The 21,503-nt window shown below is 39.8% G+C and overlaps 1 protein-coding gene across 1 annotated transcript; it reads right to left on the bottom strand.

The window, feature by feature from the left end:
- Nucleotides 1–1,597: 1,597 nt before the first annotated feature.
- On the bottom strand, nucleotides 1,598–10,450 carry LOC131224907 (uncharacterized). The gene is made up of 7 exons (XM_058220350.1): nucleotides 10,135–10,450; nucleotides 9,788–10,032; nucleotides 9,302–9,394; nucleotides 4,576–5,040; nucleotides 4,194–4,475; nucleotides 2,867–2,961; nucleotides 1,598–2,387 (listed from the first exon to the last, which is right to left on the bottom strand). The coding sequence occupies exons 1-7, from the start codon at nucleotides 10,436–10,438 to the stop codon at nucleotides 1,598–1,600; spliced, it is 2,274 nt and encodes a 757-aa protein (XP_058076333.1). The 5' UTR covers nucleotides 10,439–10,450.
- Nucleotides 10,451–21,503: the final 11,053 nt, after the last annotated feature.

The raw sequence follows: 21,503 nt of genomic DNA, 5'->3' as shown, positions 1-21,503 counted from the left end.
TTTTGAAGTTGAACTTGGTGAAGTTGGTGGGCTGCTGGTATTTGAAGTTGAGGAAGAGGGATTTGTTGAATTTGCTGATGTAGGATCTGCTACTTCATCTAATGAAGCTTCAAGTTGAGTTCTAGCATTGCTGATACTCTAATTCCAGCTTGCTTCTTCATTAAATATGACGTTTCTACTGATTATCACTTTGCCACTAAGAGGGTTATATAACCTGTATGCTTTGGATTCAAGACAATAACCGATGAAAATACATTTTTCTAATTTTTCATCTAGTTTTTGGCGAGTTTGAGAGTTAACCAAAGCATAAGTAATACACCCAAAAATTCTTAAGTGGCTTACCGAAGGTTTTGTACCTTTCCAAGCTTCATACAGCGTTTGATTCAACACAGCCTTTGTGGGAGAAATATTCAGCAAATACACTGAAGCAGCTACTGCTTCTGCACAATACTGATTTGGAAGTCCCTTGCCTTTTAGTAAACTTCTTGCCATCTCAACAACGATACGATTCTTTCGTTTAGCAACTCCATTTTGCTCCGGTGTGTAAGGTGCTGTTAGTTCCCTGCGAATTCCATTTTCTTCACATAAGTGGTTGAATTCCTTTGACATGAACTCACCACCTCTATCCGAACGGAGAGCTTTAATGTATAACCCACTTTGCTTCTCCACCGAAGCTTTGAGTTTTGTAAAATTCTCTAAAGTTTCTAACTTGAATTTCAAAAAATACACCCAGCTCATGTAGCTGAAATCATCTATAAAAAGTAAAAAATATCGACTACCACCAAAAGATTCTGTGTTCATTGGACCACACAAGTCAGCATGAATTAAATCAAGACAAGTAGATGCTCTCCAAGCCTTTCCAACAGGAAATGAATTTCTACTTTGTTTCCCATAAATGCAGCCCTCACATAAATCAAAAGAATCAATTTTTGGCAAGTCAAGAACCATACCTCTTTGACCCAACAATTGCAGCCCCTTGAAATTAAGATGCCCATACCTCAAGTGCCACAATTCGGAGTTGTTTTTTGCACCAGCAACCAAAGCAAAATTTTCCACATTTGAGACTTCAAGTGGAAACATTTTGTTTTTGGTCATGTGGACATTAACCATCGTTTGGTCTGTCTTTTTATCTTTAATAACACAAACTCCATCATCAAACAAAACCGAATAGCCACCAACCATCAATTGCCCAACACTCAATAGATTTTGTGCCAAATTAGGAACATATTGAACATCATGGAGAAGTTTTACTTTACCATGGTTGGTTTTGATTGCTACCGTGCCTTTTCCTTCAACTTGAATGTCCTTGTTATCACCAAGCTTGACTGTCATTTTTTGTGTCTCATCAAGTTCTTTAAATATTGCCTTCATGCCTGACATATGGTTGGAGCTACCACTATCTACAAACCACACATCACTCGCAACTTCATTAGTATCATAATGAGCCATGAACAACTTACTTTCTTCATCAGTTGTCTCTGCATAATTTACTTGCTTCTCCTTATACCAGCAATCTGCTTTGACATGCCCGAACTTCTTGCAGTGATAACATTGAATGCCACTCTTGCTGCTTTTTTTGCTCATTTGTGAAGTGCCTTTACTCAAAACCTCTGCCTCTTCCTCTACCACGACTCTTTCCACGAAATGCACCTCTGCCTCGTCCTCTTCCAACTGCTGCCTTGTCAAATTCTCTTGAATTAGATGCCTCCCCCTTCACTTGAAATGCTTTCTCTTCATGTTTTTCAGCTGATCTGTTTAACCTTGCCTCATGAGCTTGCAAAGAACCCATCAATTTGTCAAATGAGAAGTTAGACAAGTCTTTGGACTCCTCAATTGCAGCTACAACATGATCAAACTTGGGAGTTAAACTCCTCAAAATTTTTGCAACAATAGTTTGATCAGTTATTTGGTCTCCATATGATCTCATTTGACTGATTATTGCCATTGCTCTTGACAAAAAATCTTGCACCGATTCATTGCTTTTCATGATTAAAGTTTCAAACTCATGCCGAAGAGTTTGGAGTTTCACAGCCATTACCTTTGACGAGCCTTGAAATTCAGTTTGTAGAATCGTCCATGCCTGCTTCGAAGTCGTAGCTGCTGCAATTCTTAAGAAGACCGTCTCATGGACAGCTTGTTGGATGAAGAACAATGCCTTGGAGTCCTTTTTGTTTTCCTTCAACCAATTCTCCTCATCTGGATCGGCAAACCCATTCTCTACCAAGTCCCAGAGGTCTTGAGACTTAAATAGAGTCTTCATTTTGATGTTCCAGAACTCGTAACTCTCTCCTTTAAAAATGGGGATGGTTGGCTGTGCAATACTCAATGAGTTCCCATTTGAAGCCATGGTGTTTCCCTTTTCCTCACAAGGCCTCTTGACTCTCAACCTGCTCTGATACCACAATTGTTGGAGAAAGGGCACTCAAAACACCGCAAAAGAGAGAATTGCTCAGAAATAAGTATTCTGTTAATGGTGTTGACTATCCTTATGAGGCATTTGGGTTAGTTAAGAGCTCCTTTTTTCAAGGTCTGACCCCCTATGAAGAGTTGGTCCATTCCATATCATCCAAGGAAGTGTTAATCCGTTCTTTCAGAGGACTTACTGAACCAGGAACTTTGTTTAAAAATCTAATGGCCACACTTAGAGATGTCGTTATCTGTTATGATGGGACAGTGAGAAACCTCTGCAACAATTGTATAATTCAATTTGAGTATGGACAGGTGGACGAAAATAGTCCTGGAAGTTCTCTTGCTGGTGAACCGGTTGGTGTATTAGCTGCTACTGTAGCATCAAATCCTGCATATAAAGTAGTTCTTGATTCTTCTCAGAGCAACAACTCTTCATGGGAATCGATGAAGGAAATACTTTTGTGCAAAGTTAACTTCAAGAAGAATCAGTAGGCCATTTACAGCATTTCCTGGTTCGGTAAGTCCTGCATAGTTTCTAACACACCCTGGAACCTACATTTCATGAATAGTTTCTAACATCTAACATCAGAAAGTCATTCAGGCTGCATTTGGCTCATGAGCATTTCACAGGCATAGAAAAACAAATTTATGACTTTGGAATTTCTACTCTTAGGCTCTTAGTAGGTTTCTGTAAATTATGAAATATGAAGAAAAATCTCTTTAGTGGCAACCAAATGTACTCTAAACTAATAACCATTAAAGCAGAATAAAATTATATACACACAAATACAAATAGGCATTATAAAATGATCAACAGAAGAAACATCATGTCATGTTCTGCCCACCAATGGTATAAGTGTGGCCTGCCTTTTAGTAACATGTTAACTACCAAGCTTTGGCAAAAAGTAAGGAAAACTAATTCAAGATAGAGAACTCATAGTTTTGAACTTCTCCATGTTTGTCTCAAGACAACTCTCTAATTCTGACATTTTCCCAGTGCCATAGCTATTCGCCAAGTCAACGTAAAGAAATATTTTATGAGTGCATTAAACTTAAACTTAATTGAATACTATCACAAAAGACATAAAATGGAAGAAAATGACACAACTCACCTTGACACCCTTTTCCCTCCTCCTTTACCCGGGCTTGGGACCGGCAATGCAAGAAGTTGCATTGGCGGAGTTAAAAAAGGGCTTAAGCTCCATTTGGTTTCAGAAAAAATTATATTCATAAAGATTGATGTGATGACCAAATGGAGCCTAAGACTTATATGCAAATTTACTAAAAGGTATGATAGGAACTCTTACCCTACAAATATGATGACTAAGTGACCACATGTAAATAAATAAATAAATAAATAAAGAAAAAGAAAAAGAAAAAGAAAAAGAAAAGAAACAGAAGAGATTAAATTAAAGACATGCAAATGCAAAATTCAAATCACAAATCATAATCTTATAAAACTAAGATCAAATTAAAGAGATTAGATGAGTTTAGATGTGCCCTTTATAATTAAACTAAGATAAAAATAAATTGTTTAGATGTGTCTAACTCAATCCAAAAGTCTGAAACCACAGATCCCTACTACCCCCACTTACAAAAGATGTTTACAGTTCCAAATACTTAATAAAAAATTCTCTTATGTAGTCATCATCCATTTCTGTCTGCACCCTATAAAAAATAACAAAAATAAATCAATTACTATTCACAATCTCATACAATAAGTTCTATTGCTTAAATAATAATAATAATAATAATAAAATAAAAAATAAAAAATAAAAACTTACCAAACATAAAGTAGTGGGCCAAGCAATACTCGTTCCAATTGCATCCCCAATTGTTTTATATCGTCCCTGGGTCCTTATCAAATCCTCATCACGTACGATTGCCACTTGAACAGATACTTCCCAGAAACCAACTCCAAGTTTTTGCCCCCCTACTTTTGTCAATGGATCCGTGCTCAAAACGGTTCCTTTAACTACAGTATCCCCAGGCCTTACAATACTCTTAAGAAGAACTTGAGTCACATTAGTGCAACTCGTAGAATTCCCCTTATTCACCAAGTGTCTCTACAAATGATAAATCAATGTCAATTCTTGTATACAGCTTGAACTATGTATAATTCAAAATTATTACACATAAAAATATACATGTATATATTATAATTACCTGAGGGGTTGGAACCAAGTAGCTTGATGATGAGGAGGGTTGGTTCAAGTTGGGATTAGCTGAAACACCTAATAATGTAGCTAGATTAATGCTTGGATTCGTTATGACAGCCATCAATGTTGTCATAGTTTCTCCTAGTGAAGATATTTGAACATCTCTATCAGCCATAGTTTCTCTTAGTGAAGATATTTGAGCATCTCTATCAACCATAGTTTCTCTTAGGGAAGATATTTCAGCATGCAATTCCTCATATTGTTCATCTATCTTCTGAGCATTGGAGGTCATCCCTTGGGACTGGACACTATGGGATGTTGTGCCCCATATATCAGAAGGAGAGGGACCTAACCCATAAGTGCGGACACGGCCATGTCGTTTGTCACCCATGACTTCTGAGAATATATCTTTCCTCGCAGTGCTATTATGTGAAGCCTCTAGCTGCTGCGAAGTTCGTTCATTTAATTGTTCCTACAATTAAAAATCACTAATTTAGATTTGATATTGCCAAAAGATTAAACAAAATAAGAAGATACATATACATACCATTTGTCACGCCCCAAACTCGGAAACCGGGCTCACAAAATTCCCGATCGCCGAATCTGGCGCCGACAGCCTCCGTAGAACCCCATTCTCGGTTCCCAGCGCCCATTCGCCAGGTTCCGATCCTGGGATGCTACAAGGAGGATTTTCAACATCAGTTTGTTTCGTAATAAGCATAACCAAAGGGATAACCCACAAACAACAACCAAAAACTCCATCACATTTCCACTATAATCAAAAACTTTACAAGTACAATGAGCATAAGGGAAATACAATGAAGATAGACCAAAACTCCAAAAGAAGATCAGCCACGCGTCCAAGCCTCAGCGCTGCTGCGATCCAACGTCACCTGCACGCAACGGTCGTGCATAAGCTTATAGAAAGCTTAGAGGGTGGTGAAAGGGTATGCTCAAGGTGATAATGTAGCTATGCAGTATCAGAGTAATGCGGAACATGCTGATGAATGCTAAGAATCCCACTAGCCGTACCAAGGCCATGCGGTGCAAAGAATGATGTCGGCCATACCAAGGCCATGCAATGCGAAATGCAAGTCAAGCATACAAATCCTCATCTAAGTCCACATGTCAATACGGCTCAAATCTGGAATATCACCGGGGTCTAGTACACTCCAAGCCAGATTGCCGCCCCATCGCGCGCAATAAGGTGAGTGGAAAAGACCTCACTATCCGCCTGCCAATATCGGGCTCGGCTCGTCAATAGCGGACCCATTCCTCGAGCTGGTCAGACTCAGCCTAGCATTGCCCCCTACTCTCGGGCGGGTAAGGCCGCACCCCCTTCCAACCGACCACGACACAGTGGAAAGCGCAACCGTCTGGTAATCGGCACTCAGCGCTCATGCATCCACTCGGTCTAGACGTTGGAGCAACCTCCTGGTACCATAAGGGTTTAGGGACTTTCACCCAGGGATATCTATCGCACCCCATGTAGAACAGTATTTCCGGTATCCAATCCTGCCAACCACGATACGTCTGTGGAGGCTACGGCCCTGATGTCGCTAGGGCGTAGAGTAACCATATCACACAATGCGAATGCATGAATCATACTATTCAGTCATGCAGCAATCCTGCGCGTATCGTGCGCTCATGTAGGGCAACACCCCCTATACGGGAGCCCCTAATCAATCTGCCCGAAGGCATATGCGATGATCAGTCATTTCTCATATCAAGCATACGTATGATGCATATGGTCATGAATCATGGAACTGAGCATGCTATATAGAATGGATGATAATCATAACAAAGATGGGCCTAGACGGCCTACGCATCAGACGTATGAGCCTAACAATGGGCCCTAGGGAAAGTCATAATGCGGACATTTAACCACACTATACTTGCAATGTGGACGTCAAACCACCATTGCTCCCAAGGCATAGCCCTGACGTAAACATCATTACATAAATCATGTTGGGATCGTACATTGCAATGGACCTTAGGTACATCCCATTGGGCCTTAAATACGTCAAATGGGCCATATCATATGGGCCTTATATTCATCAAGTGGGCCACATCATTGGGCCGCGCCAATGGGCCCTATGTGCATTGCAATGGCCATAACCCGTGGGCCTTAGAATGCATTAAATGAGCCTAATCTCATGGGCCTTATGAGTATCAAATGGGCTACACCAATTGGGCCCCATATGTACATCAAGTGGGCCTCAACCCATTGGCCCCATTACGTCTTAATGGGCCTCGACCCATGGGCCCCTAATGCCTTAAATGGGCCTTATATATATACATCAAAGTGGGCTTCGACCATGGCCCACAAGTGAACGGAAATGGGCCTTCCACCATCAATAAATTATATGCAATATAATTTATATACATATATATATATATTATATAATATGGTATTGTATATATACATATAACATATAATATTATATAGAATATAATATTATATACAAATATATACACACCAACACACGCACCCACACACACGCACACGTACACCCACCCACACAGTGGGCTCCACGTTTACAGTGGGCTCCACGTTTACAGTGGGCTCCACGTCCACCGTCCAGGCGGACGGTGGTGGTCAAACACATACATCTATGTGGGCTCCATGTGGGGCCCACCATAATGTTTATAATCCATCCAGACCATTGATAAGGTCACATGGGCCCAAATGAATGGTGAAAACAAATTTCACCTTGATCCCAAACTTCTGTGGGCCCAGGAAGGGTTTCAAAGGTAAATGGTCAATCCCACTATTTCACACGGTGTGGGCCACCTGAGTCTTGGATCAGGCTGATTTTTGGGGTGGGCCCATGTCAGGGGGTGGCCCACCCTATGAACGGTTTAGATGGTATATCAACATCAAGGTGGGGCCCACGGCTGCAGCCGTGGGTGGCTGAGCTCCGTCCGCCCGGACGCTGCTGTTATTTTTTTTTTTTTTTTTGATTTCTGTTTTCGCATGGATTTTGCAGGTGGGGTCCATATCCAGCGAATCCACTCCGTCCAGTAGCCCTCTATGGCTCGAGACAAGCAAACCAAGCCCAATATTGGGCATATTTCAACGTATAAAAAGTTTAGGGAAGGTTTCAATGGCGTAAACCACCATTTGCTACGGTATGGCCCGCCTGAAAGCCTGATGGATCCCATCTTTCAGGTCAACGGCTAAAAAGAGCTTGGGAAGGGAATGGATGGTGTGGATTTAATACATGCATCAAGGTGGGGCCTACATGAGTGGACCATTCCAAGCTTAGGGAAAAAGCTTGCATTTGTGTTTCTTTTCCAGCAAACGTCCAGCGTCCCTGGACGCTAGACTTGGGCACAAATGTTGGAGGTGGGCCCTGCTTAGGTGGGCCACCAAGTCATAGGTACTACACATATAAGATGGGCCCCACTTATAAATGGTTTGGATAGTATACCTACCTCATGGTGGGGTCCATTCAAGTGGGCCACACAACTCATTATCATTACAAAAAAAAATAATAATAACTAAATAAAAGAAAATAAAATAAAAGAGAGAGGGATAGAGAGATAGAGGGTGAGATCCGCGTGATGGAGGGGCCCCGACACTATGGGCCCTCCCTTGCACTAAATCATACATCAAGTGGGTCTCATTACATGTGGGCCCATTAAAGTTAGATCCAACGGTGGAGATCCCTTCTCCACTAAATTAGATAGTCTAAATGACCCTAAATATGCAAGAAAGTAAACATCATGATGGGGTCCATGGAGAATGGCCCCATCATGGAATGATCGTGATGATCCAAGTGGGCCATCGGCCACATCTTAGGGTCCAAAGTGAGATCCAAACCATTGATTGGTTGGCCTCACTTGGTCCATCTTAAAAATATGAAAAATCTACCCTATCAAGGCACCCACCACTTGATCTTCTTGCTCCCTTGGCTTCCTTAGCTCCTTGTGCTACTCTTTGATGGAGGAAGATGAAAAATGGATGGTTGAGATGAGAGATGAAGGGGTAGGAAAGGTGGGCCACACAAGTAGCTTGGGAGAAATGGGAGAGGGTCTCATACGTATGGGTTTGTTGCTTAGAAAAAAAAAATGAAGGAATGAAAAAAAATAAAGGAGAGAGGGAGAGATAAGAGAGAGGGAGAGTAGCTTAGGTAGGTAATAATGACTTGTAAGAGAGGGTGGCTAGCATTAAATGCTTGTAAGAAGGGATAGGGGTAGGTAGGGTGGCTATAGCTAGGGTAGGGTGATGTCATTGTTCTCATAATTTCTTAGAGATTAGTGCCACATGGAATAGGTGGGCCCCGCAATACGCGGTCCACGGCCATTATAATGCATAGTCCCCAACTTATGATCTAAGCGTCGGTTTGACGCACAAGACGCGGCGTTGGAACCGCAGCGACGGGGCGGTCGCTATGATACCACTTTCAGATCAAGCCGTCATCGGTGCGCGGAACCTGGCCTAGGATCGTGTGCAAACACCGGATATGGTACGAAGGTTGACGGAATTTGACCGGAAGGACCGCGGAAGCCAACGGAACAGTAAGGATTAGGACACGGGTCTTACACCATTGCTCTTGCTGAGGCCTCATCCACAGGCATCCCATTCTTGCGTTTATGTGTCAGCAAGAACATATCTACTCGAGTTAAATCCTCCCCATTGGCCCTCTTGTTTCTCTATCATTATTTAAATAAGTTATATATGAGAAATAGATTGACATCAAATTATTAGGTGATTAATAAAAAATTACCTCTTCTTCATGTATTCGCGCAAAGCTCTTCGTGCCTGCAGTGTGGCTAATGCGTTGTTTTCTCCGATTTTTCATATTTATCTTATTACGAACCTAAAATGTGACACATCAACAAAGTAATTTATGAAATTTCAGCTTAAGACAGTTGTGTAATTTCATAACATGAAGGTTTTAGTAACTACTCATCACATAGCTTTCCCTCTTCAGAATTCCAGAACTCAATGAGGGCCTTCCACTGATCCATTTGGACACGCTCATTGAGGTTTGCTAGTCGCACCTTATCATTATCATGAGGCGAGTAGTGGAATTTCTTCAGTTCTCACTTCCAGTCCCTTCATTTTTTTCCAATCGACATCAACACCCAAGATTTAATCTCTTTGTCAAACTGAAACTTAGACTGCATCACATAAACAAAGTAGACAATCACATATTGAATAAAGAATAAATAATCAAATACATAAAATACATAAAACAAATCACCATTACCATGAAAAGTTCGTACATATCATCCTTCTTCTCGTTTGGCACTACCCTCCAATTAGAATATGTAAGGGGTGCGTAATCCCCATTACGTGCTATTGTCCCCAAAAAGTTTGTCAACTTGCTAGCATTTTCATTAACAGGTTGCCCTAGATTGTTGGTGGTAATTAAAATGCATTGCCCTTCACACATGTTCCAAACTTGATGGCATCGTGTGGGGCCTCGACTCCTTCTCTTCGTGAACAACAAATCTGTTGAAAAAAAATGCACATAAATAATATGCAGACTTGTATAGTTTATTAGCAAAAAATACATTAAATTTTTAAGGATATTAGAACCAATGCATAACATACCACTAGAAGTATCCTCTAATGAATCAACTGTCTGGTGTGGATCCTGAGGCAAACTCTGGGAGAGACCCGCCGTATGTAGGGGAAGCTGGGGATGAGAAGGACCCGCTGTAGACTCGGGCAACAAAGGCTGGACTGGACCCGATGTAGCCGGGGAAGGCTGATGCTGGGAGGGACCCACTATAGGCTGGGGCAACTGAGGCTGAGAGGGACCCACATCAGTCTCGAGTAGTTGAGGCTGATTGATGCCACCAGTCATAAGGCTTATCAGTAGCCTAGTCGTGCGTTTAGAACGAGCACGTTTCATGTCTTAAGAAGAACCTGAGTCACATTAGTGAACAAATGCATGTTGATAAGACGATTCAATTTTGAATAAATAAATAAATAACCATATGAAAAAAGACATTTTAATTTCTATTTCATACATTAAGAAAACGTGGTACTTAAGAAATCAATTATTGTACAAAATGTCATCTCCAATGGGATCAGATAACTCAGTATCATCTATTTGTTCTTCTACCATCGGCTGGGTGGGTGGTAAATATGTGACAATTGTTGTACCATCGACATCTGTCCTTTCCCAACTAACAGTGTCATCACTCGGGTCCTCCAAACATTGATCATCGTAGGGCGACATGCCTAAGAATGTATCAACATCATCTGTAGACTCTTGCCCATGCATCTCAAATAAGTCTCTAGGTTTCGTCCCCACTACAACATGCCAATCCTTCTCGATGAGGTCTTGTACGTAAAACACCTGCTCAGCTTGAGATGCAAACACAAATGGTTCATCAGACAAATGTTGAACTGTATGGCATAATCGTTTCAAATTCACAAGCGTGAACCCCAACCCATCCTTCTTAACACCCCTGCCTTGAGATCGAACATCAACCCAATCACACCTAAATAATACAACCTTCCGAGTACCACAATATTCCAGTTCTATGATGTCCGTCAATACACCATAGTATGTTACATCTCCTGCAATGGGATTTCTGTCATTGGCACTTGCGAAGCTTGATGTCTTTGCAGTCACAACAACTCCACTATGTTGAGTTTTTCTTTTTTTCTCACGATCTTTGGTGTGAAATCTGAAGTCGTTTACAATAAAACCTTTATATCTTCTTGCTATACTAGGACCCCGAGCTAGCCATCTAAGGTCTTCTGAAACTTGCTCATTCCTTTCATGGCGCAACTGTTCAACCTATCCGATACCAAAAATATTCATTCAAAAGCTCATCTTTGAATAATAAAAAATAAAAAATAAAAAACATACACATGTCCTTAAACTTATCAAATCGACTACTTACACGATCACTAAACCATTTATAAAATGTATCATTATGAATGCGTTATGTCCCTTGGCCGTGCGCGACGATTCATCTGCTTAACAACATTCATATGTTCTCTGTAAAAGTCATTAGTTTTAGCAAAAAAAGAGAGTAAATTTATCTATGTATAAATTAAGTCCTATAGTTGGCTTACTCAAGAAATGGGCTGAGTTCATGGCAGTTAAACAGGACATATCGATGTGCCTGTACAAATGTAACGTTATCCAGTACACAATCCTCAGACTTCCCTAATGCACGACCTACTAGTGGGAAAATAGAGGATTGTTCTTCTATAACAGTGTTACCATAGTCATCATTCCGTATTGGCCGATTGAACCTTGTCTCTGTACCATGCAGGTACCTCGAGCAGAATGTTAAGCATTCTTCTACCAAGTACCCTTCCGCAATTGATCCCTCAGGCCGACTTCTATTATGCACATACGACTTTAATGTGAGTAGATATCAGTGATCACCAATAATAAAAAGTATAAAAATATATGGTCGATTAGCATGACTATCATATCATGACAAATAATTTTAATTTGTAAACATTAACACGCACCTCTCAATGGGGTACATCCATCGATATTGTACCGGTCCAGCTATTTTTGCCTCACCCGCTAAATGAATGGTCAAATGCACCATAATATCAAAAAAAGTTGGTGGAAAAATCTTTTCTAAATGGCAAAGTGTTAACACAATTCGAGATTCCAATCGGTCAAAGTCTCTTACTCGACCAACTTTGGAACATAATTCTCTAAAGAATCCGCTCAATTCAAGTAAGACTGACGTTACATTCTTAGGTAATGTTGTTCGTATCGCAATTGGAAGTAGTTGCTGCATCATAATATGACAATCGTGGCTCTTGAGTCCTGAAATTTTATGCTCTTTGAGATGCACACAACGTGAAATATTGGTTGCATAACCATCTGGAACTTTCACCCGCTTTAAGATTTTGCAAAAATCATCCTTCTCACTTGGTGACATAGTAAAGCATGCAGGTGGCAAATATGTCTTATTAAATGAAAGCTGTTTTGGGTGTAATGTTTGTCTTATACTCATATCTTGTAGGTCAAGACGTGCCTTTACACTATCCTTTGTTTTCCCTGCAATATTCAACAGCGTCGCAAGCACATTGTCACATACATTCTTTTCAATATGCATCACGTCCAAATTATGACGCAATAGATTATGCTCCCAATACGGCAAATCAAAGAAAATGCTCTTCTTTTTTCAGTTATATCTTTCTTCCTCATTGTCTTCTCGTCTTCTCTTATGCCCATGACTGCCTACAGTCTTCTTCCTAAAGGTGACATTAATTTCCTGCAACTGGGCCAACACATCAGAACCAAATAGTGGAGTTGGTGCTTCACCAAATTCTTCCGTGCCATCAAAGGATCTGCTATCAGTTCTAAACTTATGATCATGTTCTAAAAAACGACGATGACCCATATAACAAAACTTTCGATTATGTTTTAACCATTTAGATGAAGTGTCTTTATTACAACAAGACAAGCGAGATGTCCTTTAGTGCTCCATCCAGGCAAGTTTGCATATGCAGGGAAGTCATTGATAGTTCACAACAATGCCGCACGTAATTGAAACGTCTCATTACTTGAGGCATCATAAGTGTCTGCACCAACCTCCCACAATTCCTTCAACTCATCTATCAAAGGTTGCATATACACATCAATGTCATTACCGGGTCCATAAGGGCCAGGAATAAGTAAGGACAACTTGAGATTAGGTTGCTTCATACACATCCATGGTGGTAAGTTATATGGTATCAGAATAACAGGCCATGTGCTGTGAGCAATACTCATTGTCCTGAATGGATTGAAACCGTCAGCTGCTAACCCAAGTCTAACATTACGACCGTTCGAAGAAAAGCTTGGGTGGTTGTGGTCAAAAGTTTTCCACGCTGGGGAATCAGCAGGATGCCTTAATATTCCATCGTCGGTGCATCCTACTTCATTCCATTTCATAAAGGAAGCTATTTTTGATGACATAAACAACCTTTGAAGTCTTGGTTTCAAGGGAAAATGACACAATATCTTAGTTGGAATTTTTCGATCCTATGCAAATGAAGATCCCTCATCATCTGATTGATGTTCAACCATTTTTCATTTGGAAGTACCACATATAGCACATGATTGCTCATTGATAGCCTCCTTCCAGTACAACATACAATCATTGGGACATGCATCAATTTTGTTATATTTGAGGCCTAACTCCCCAATAATCTTCTTCATTTCATAGAAAGACTTTGGCAACATTTCACCCTCGGGAAGAGCCTCCTTCAACAATTCAAGTAACATGGTGAATGATTTATTACTCCATCCACCAAGGCACTTTATGTGATATAGTTTCACAACGAAAGAAAGCTTAGTGAATTTCTTACAACCTGGGTACAATTCCTGATCAGCATCTTCTATCAATTTGAAAAATTGTTGTGCTTCAGTATTCTGCCCCTGTGTAGGTCCGTATGACGTGTGGCCCGCATCACTCTCTTCACCATTTAGATTTAAAATACCGAACACATCATGTAACAATCCGTGCATATCATCGTGTGGATCTGGATTATCGCCTACGACATTTGTGGTAGCAGGCATGGAAGAAGACGTAACCTCCCCATGGAAACACCAGTAGGTGTAATTGTATTAAATCTATCACACATGATATGATCATATGCTACTTCTCGAGACACCCAGAAGTTATTGTTACTGTTCTCACATGGACATCGAATCCTCCCTCCATTACTTGCATTTGCAAATGTAAAATCTATAAATTTTGCAGCTCCATTTAAGTATGCATCGCTGACCCTAAATCAGACAATGAAATTAGAGGATATGTCAAAAGAACGCATCTTGACCACTAAGCCACAACAACTACGATGAGAAGTTTCTAAATGGATACCTTGGCAGATGAATCCAACTCTTATCCATAAGTATCTTCCTTAACCACTCAGACGGGTTAGTGAAAATACATTCTGGGTCTGACAAAGCTTCCTAATATAATTTAAACAAGCCCCATTATCATCCGTTCATTTAGCAAAGGAAGCCAAGTTACATTAATAACATGTCCCCCTAAAAAGACATCCCATCGCCTCTTCAATCTACACAGAATGGTTTTAGCCAAGATATATTAAGTAACCCTAGCCAAAATAACTGGAGAAATGTTTAATCTACACAACTAAAAGTACTGAGAACACAAGTACCTCTCTTGTTGAATTACTTCAAGAACGCCATAACCAAGATAAGTCTTGCACACCATTGGAATGTTTCTTGGAAGAATTTTACTCCACTACCATTATATGAGCATCAAAAATCACAAAAGGGAAACATTTCTACAGAAATCCACCAATAGTGAAAATTGATGTCCCGAAACCAAAAATGGATCAAACCATAAAAACCAAAGCATAGACTCCAAAGGTCTTTGTAAATTTCCTCATCTATTGCATAAACAACACTAAATGATAGTTCCAAGTATGAGATCTTTGTAAATTTTCTCATTGTAAATGATAGTTCCAGGTAGGCCATACAATCCATGGTCAGGTGTTCTCCCAAGCTAGCAATCCCAAGAGGGAAAAAAAACAGCTTAAAACTAGGAATAAGAAAAAATTACCTTAATGTAAGTGAGGGGCCTCGGCCTTTATGATACCATGTGCAATAGGACGTAAGAATGTCAAGTGCAAATACCTGACCAAAGCATATAAAGAGAAAATAGCTCAGTTACAGGCATAGATACTACTACATTGATGTTTTTGAACATGTCATTCTAAGCCAAAAAAAATAAATGAAAAACATAGATTTGCTAAGCCACACGTGTGTGTAGTAAAGCTCATGTACAAGTGTCAGCAGGGCACAATTGGTACAAGACCCAATCCATTATATTACAGGAGGAAATGGAGAGAAATCACAAATCATCATCATCAGGTAATGTTAATGATTTTATTTTTTTCACAGAAAGGTTGCAACAAACCCACTCTTATGAATTTTTTTCCAAGCTTCTTTGAAGCCTCGCTCAGTTTAACACTTGAAACAATAAGCCATGCATCATGTGGAGTTATAAAACAAAATTAGAAACTTCTAGCAAACAAAGGGATTCCATCAAACTTTTGAACTAAAAATGAAAAAGAATTGCAGTGGACAATGGACATTGCTCACCAAAGAGTTCAAGGCCTTTCACAATTGTGACACATTTGTGTTTATTTCGAACAATCTTTTCGATGACAACTTCTTGTCTCTCTTACACAAACATTGGCATTTCAATGAAGAACAGAAACTGATGGAACATTACTAACTCAAATATGAATGACTGGAGTATTAGTCTCGATATAAAATGATGAAAACTCAACAATTGCGAAGTTGGCAATGGCAAAAGAAAGATTGATAGCATGAAGTCATCATATAGAATCATAATCGCAACAAGTTCATGTTGCTATCTAGTTTTGAATAGTATTTTTGTTCTGCAATAAAAAGTCATTCCTAAACATGAATAAACAAATGCACATCACAAATCAATTAACCGTTAAAACTATAAATCCAGAATGTTCAAATGAGTTAATCATAGAACAAAACTACTCAAACAACCATGAAGCTATATAATCAATTAACCACTGAGTAGCAGCAAAACAAAAATCAGCTACCAATATTGCTCTGACTGTGATTAACACTTAACTCATAGAACAAAACTACTCAAACCACTGAGTAGCAGCAAAACAAATCAGGACCTTACAGTTCATTCCATGCTTCTAAGCATCCCATGCTAACCAAGTTCATTCAAGCCATAGATCAAACCCTCTTCTAGCATATTGGATGTCCTTAGTTGGAGGAACTGAGCAGGCATCATTTGTTTCCACCCTAATTATCCATCCATTTAAATTTTCAAGTCCTACCGAAAAGGAACCTCGAAACAGAGGCGAACATGAAATGCTTCCTGTTTCTCTCAATGCCTCGAACAATGGGCAGTTGATGATTAGTATCCATCTCCTGAATCAGTACTGCAAGTGTTTTGCAGGCCTCAGGGTACATCCAAATAGAAACTTGCATTATTAAATAAAAAAGAGAGAAAAAGAAAAGAAACATAATACCTCAACCTACATCACAAACATGTGGTTTGCTATCATGTGTTTAACAAACCAACAAGCATCGCTTATTCCAATGAATTGTAACAAGTTGAAACAACACATGAAAAAATAAAAATAAAAATTTACTATCTTTCCCAACAGTAAGAAGGAACTAAAGAATATAGAACATTTACTCAATAATATTTACACTAACACCAAAAAAGACATGCATCCAATTGCAATCGCCAATAACGACAAAACTTAGTCACCAAGTCACATCTTGCTGATCAAGAAGCATGAAAATATATCAAAACAAAAATAGAGCAAAGTGATCTGTCATTTTGAAAAGACTAGTGAACCAAGCATTCATCCATACCGTATGTCCCAAAACATAGCAGGAATAAATAAGGGTGGAAGAAAACCATACCTCTATGACTTCATCAACAACTTCAAGGTCTAAATTCCCGGGTGCAAAACCTGCTCCAATACCTTGAATCTTATGTGGACCTGAGTGATTATGATGACACAACTTAGAAAGAAAGAAAGCACAAATGCATAAACCGCCTAAAAGCATGATTATCTGAGGAGAAAACATCCAAACAGTCATCTTTGCTTTTACCAGGCTTTCCCCGTGAAAGTACATTGCTTTCCAAAGGATCCGCAGCAATAATCTGGAACATCACCGTGTATGCGTGAAATAAAGAAAGGGCTAAATATACGAAACTCCACGACCCAACAATCCAGAACTAAAATATCCAGTAATTTACAAAGTGATTTTAGGCAAAAAGTTGTGTTGCAACTGGTTGGGACAGCTCTTGCCAGCCCATAGACCCAGCCCCCTAAAGGCCGGACAAGTTCGCAAGCCTGTCCTAGTACTTGCCAAACGGGCCAGAAAGGCCTCGATCAAGCCTTGCAACATTGGAATGTGTCGTCATATGATACCCTTATGTTAGGATTTTCCCCCCGTTCAGAAAATGAGCAAATATAAGATTTTGATTTTATTTTATTTTATTTTATTTTTTATTTAGAAAATGACCAAACATCAGAATAGTTCCACCAGTTACATTCCCCACAACAAATATATCTGTCTTGCTGCTTGTATATTTGTGTTTGGATGCCACCTACAATCATTGGTTTGGGACTCAATCAATGATTTAGGTAACAAATAGGAGAGACCCCAAAAACAAATCCCTCGATTTAGGTAACAAATAGGAGAGACCCCAAAAACAAATCCAATTGGTTTTTGAGGAAACGAACATTGCAGGTATTCAAGACAGTCAACAATGCGTCCAAGGACCCTAAAGGCCTGACAAGTTGGCCTAGCCTATCCTATTTGGACATTCATGTAACTGGCCTGGAAAGGCCTCAAACCAACTCAGCTCATGGTGGGCCAGCCCTGGAATCGTTCCTAAAGCCACTCCGACCATAAAATACATCATCATATTATACCTTTATGTTAGGATTTATGTCCTTCAGAAAATAGCCAACACCAGAAATAGTTTCACCAGTTCCAATGCCCGCAACAAACATATCCACCTTGCCACATGTATCTTCCCAAATTTCCGGACCAGTTGTTTCATAGTGTATCTGCACCAAACCATGAACACTATATCTTCCCAAATTTCCAGACCAGTTGTCTTTGTAACATTGACTTGGCCGCTGATCCCAATTGAGAAAGGTGGTCTCAAGTCTAATTGATAGCATGGTTTCATCCAAAAAAGGATTTGACTAAAGCATTTCATCAAACAAGTAGCGTGTTGTCCCTGCCCATGTGGAGAGTGTTGTCCCTATCCATATAAAAATTAATTGAATAAATAACAGAACTATAAATGCAACATTTCAGCATTCAGGAGGTTTGCTAGTTCCACACATGTGGAGAGTGTTGTCCCTGTCCATCCACACTCAGCCACACGTGTGCTTGATCAGATTTTTCCACCATGTATGACATGTATGCAATTTCTAAGTGCCTGCGTATCATCCATCACACTCTGCAAGACATTTCATACATGTTGAAACCACGAGAGAGAGAGAGAGTAGCATACTGCTGCGGCTGTTGGAGAAGAGGAGCTACTGCTGTGGCTGTTTCTGGTGCTTCTTCCTCTTGCCGGCCTTCTCGCCGGGCAACGGCCGAGAGATAAGCATCTTCAACAAGCAATGGAAATGGAAGCCATATCAAGAGAGGCCGGAGTGGAAAAGGGAGATCGAGAGACGTTGGAGAGAGAGAGAGAGAGAGAGAGAGAGAGAGAGAGAGACTTTCAGTCGGTTGGTGGACTAAAAGAGGGAGATCTAGAGACGTTGGAGAGAGAGAGAGAGAGACTTTCAGTTGGTTATTGTGGACTAAAAGAGGCGCGATTTGGGAGAGGAGGGAAGAAGGGTTTGGGGAGAGAAATGGCGCGCACGATCGGTTTGGGGATGGGGCGATTTGGGGAAGTGGGGGGAAAAAGCCCTCTTTTTTTTATTTCAGAACTCAGTGGCGGTGGCTTATCTATACACTAGTGGCCACGTAAAAATGCCACTGATTTTACATGTACACTGGCGGTTTGTTGTGGCCGCCACTGGTAGTGCGCCACTGATACATATATTTCTTGTAGTGCTTCTACCATTACTATCGTGCTAGGCACACACTCAGAAAAGGTTATTTTTTATCAACCTACTCATGCAATGTTTCAACATCTTAAACCTCTGTATATATCGACACATGTATACGAATGTTCGATTGCTTGTGTTATGATCGATAATGTGGCGACCATCAATATCTTTCCGAGAACTATATTGAAAAAATTAGAAAAAATATATATAAGAATTTAATTGGTACCAAAGTAATGGACAATGATTTCGCAGACAATATAATGTAGAAGGATTTTTCCAATTGAGTTAACAGTTGGAAGTATGAAAGCATTGACAACCTTCTTTGTAGTAGAATCATCTTTTAACTATAATGCCCTTCTCGGATGGGATTGGATTCATTATAACTTTCATATCTTGTCATCTTTATATCAATTCCTTATTTTATAGAATAAATGAAAATTTTAATTGGTTTGAGCTAATAATATGTTGTTCTGAGCTTATTTTTATGAGAATAATGTTGGTCCTCTGGCTTTCACAAGTCAAGAGCGATTTGGCCGCCCAACTGGGATCTTGTTCGAAGAACCCATTAATAAAAATAGAAGATATAAGTCTTACAGCTAACAACGAGCTTGCTATGCCAAAAGCACTAGTATTGTATCGACCATAACAATCCAACATCATCGAAGAGTTTCCATGAACAAAACCTTAGTCGCATTCATTTGTGAGATGATAGGTTAAATTTGTTTTAAAAATTGCAATAAAAATTGGCTTTGATTGTAACCATGGCAATCCTCAGGGGAAACGAGAGCGAATCAGACTTACTTGAAAATAAGAAAAGGGGGCTAGAATAAAACTGCGTGACAACACCCACCTACGAGATTGGGTGGATATTTTCAAAATAAATAGGCAAAAAAATATTTAAAAAAATATTTTGTAATTAAAAAAACCCATAGAACGACGCACTACTAGTTGGGATCCTTTTTAAAAAATCTATTTTTTTAAAATAAAAATCTTTGAAAAATTCAATGCTCTAACATCTGAGGCATTAGGTAGTCTTTCATACTTCATGGTGGTTACCAACACAAGATTGATACTTAATTTTGGTTTTTTTCTCACGCATTGGTTTACTTCGAGATCATATGTGGAAAGTGGGACGGTCGGCTTGAACTCTCAGTGTCAGTCCGATCGTCTCAAAATAAGGAATAATCACATCTAGATTAGTGCAACCATGCCCTAAATTATGAAAGGATCTTTAACAAACCAAAGTGACAATGTCGAGAACTCGAATGGGTAAAAAATAACCAAGACAACTCTAATTTGAGATACTTGTTATATTATTGCATTGTAATGAGGGAGATCTGTAAAGCCACAAAACATGCATGCAACTGCCCATTGCAAACAATATGCCTTGCAAGTAGTCATGGGGATCGTACAACATTTAAAAAAAAATAATCATTCCAGATCAAAGTGTAATGTCCTTGTAAGGCCACAAAACAGCATGGCTCCACCCTTCACAATCTAAACTTGCAGACTTATTCAATGCATATGCCAATTAACATCGTGAAAGGATTGCAATTTGATGCCTTATAAAGCCGTGAAATGCATAGGGACATATTGTAATATTTTCCCCAACCCTCATGAGATGTTTGAGTTAAGCTCCTAACCAAGCAAGCCTCTCGATTACAACACTTTGGCAAGGAAACAACCTGATTGCCTCTTCATCTAATCCAGAGGAGGGGTGTCTACTCACTTTGGTACTCTGTTGTACTCAAACCTCTACCAAAGATGGGCATTTGTAGATACCACACTATTAAGACGAGGCCAAATCTTGGCTATTGACTTTACTTCAACCCAACTTAGAGTACAATGGACGGAGTAGATGAGACCTCATTCAAAACTATCCATTCTATGACGAGTTTTGTTTAAAGACTTAAAACCTACCATTAAATGGTTGATTCTGATCAAAATTGGCCATTCTATGGCCAATTTTGGTATATGATACACCGAACCAACAATTATGCTCCAGTTTTTTCGAACCTCACCCCATTCAAACCCAACAATATTCGATTTAAGGTTTGGCAGAACTGAACCTACCTTCAGACACTTGGGTGTCACCACTAGAGCACTCCACTATACCTATTTAAAGGCATCATCACATTCAGGGGGGAAAAAAAAGGAAGAAAAAGAGAACAGAGAGTGGAGAGGGCTAGAGGCAGAGTAAAGAGAAAAAAGGATGAAAGAAAGAAAGACAAAAAGAAAGAGTAAGAGAGAGCCAAAGGTAGAGCCCGACTCTAACCCTCATGCAACAAAGGGAAAGTAAGGGAATTCTGTAGAGTTGTCTGCAGCCTTTCCTTTTCCTCCATTCTTTAAATCCTTCGAATCAAATGTCTTTGCAAGGAGCTTCT

Source organism: Magnolia sinica, chromosome 14 (genome assembly GCF_029962835.1).
Source record: "Magnolia sinica isolate HGM2019 chromosome 14, MsV1, whole genome shotgun sequence".
Taxonomy (NCBI): domain Eukaryota; kingdom Viridiplantae; phylum Streptophyta; class Magnoliopsida; order Magnoliales; family Magnoliaceae; genus Magnolia; species Magnolia sinica.
The sequence above is the reverse complement of the archived record's forward strand: the minus strand, read 5'-3'. Positions and strand labels throughout refer to the sequence as shown.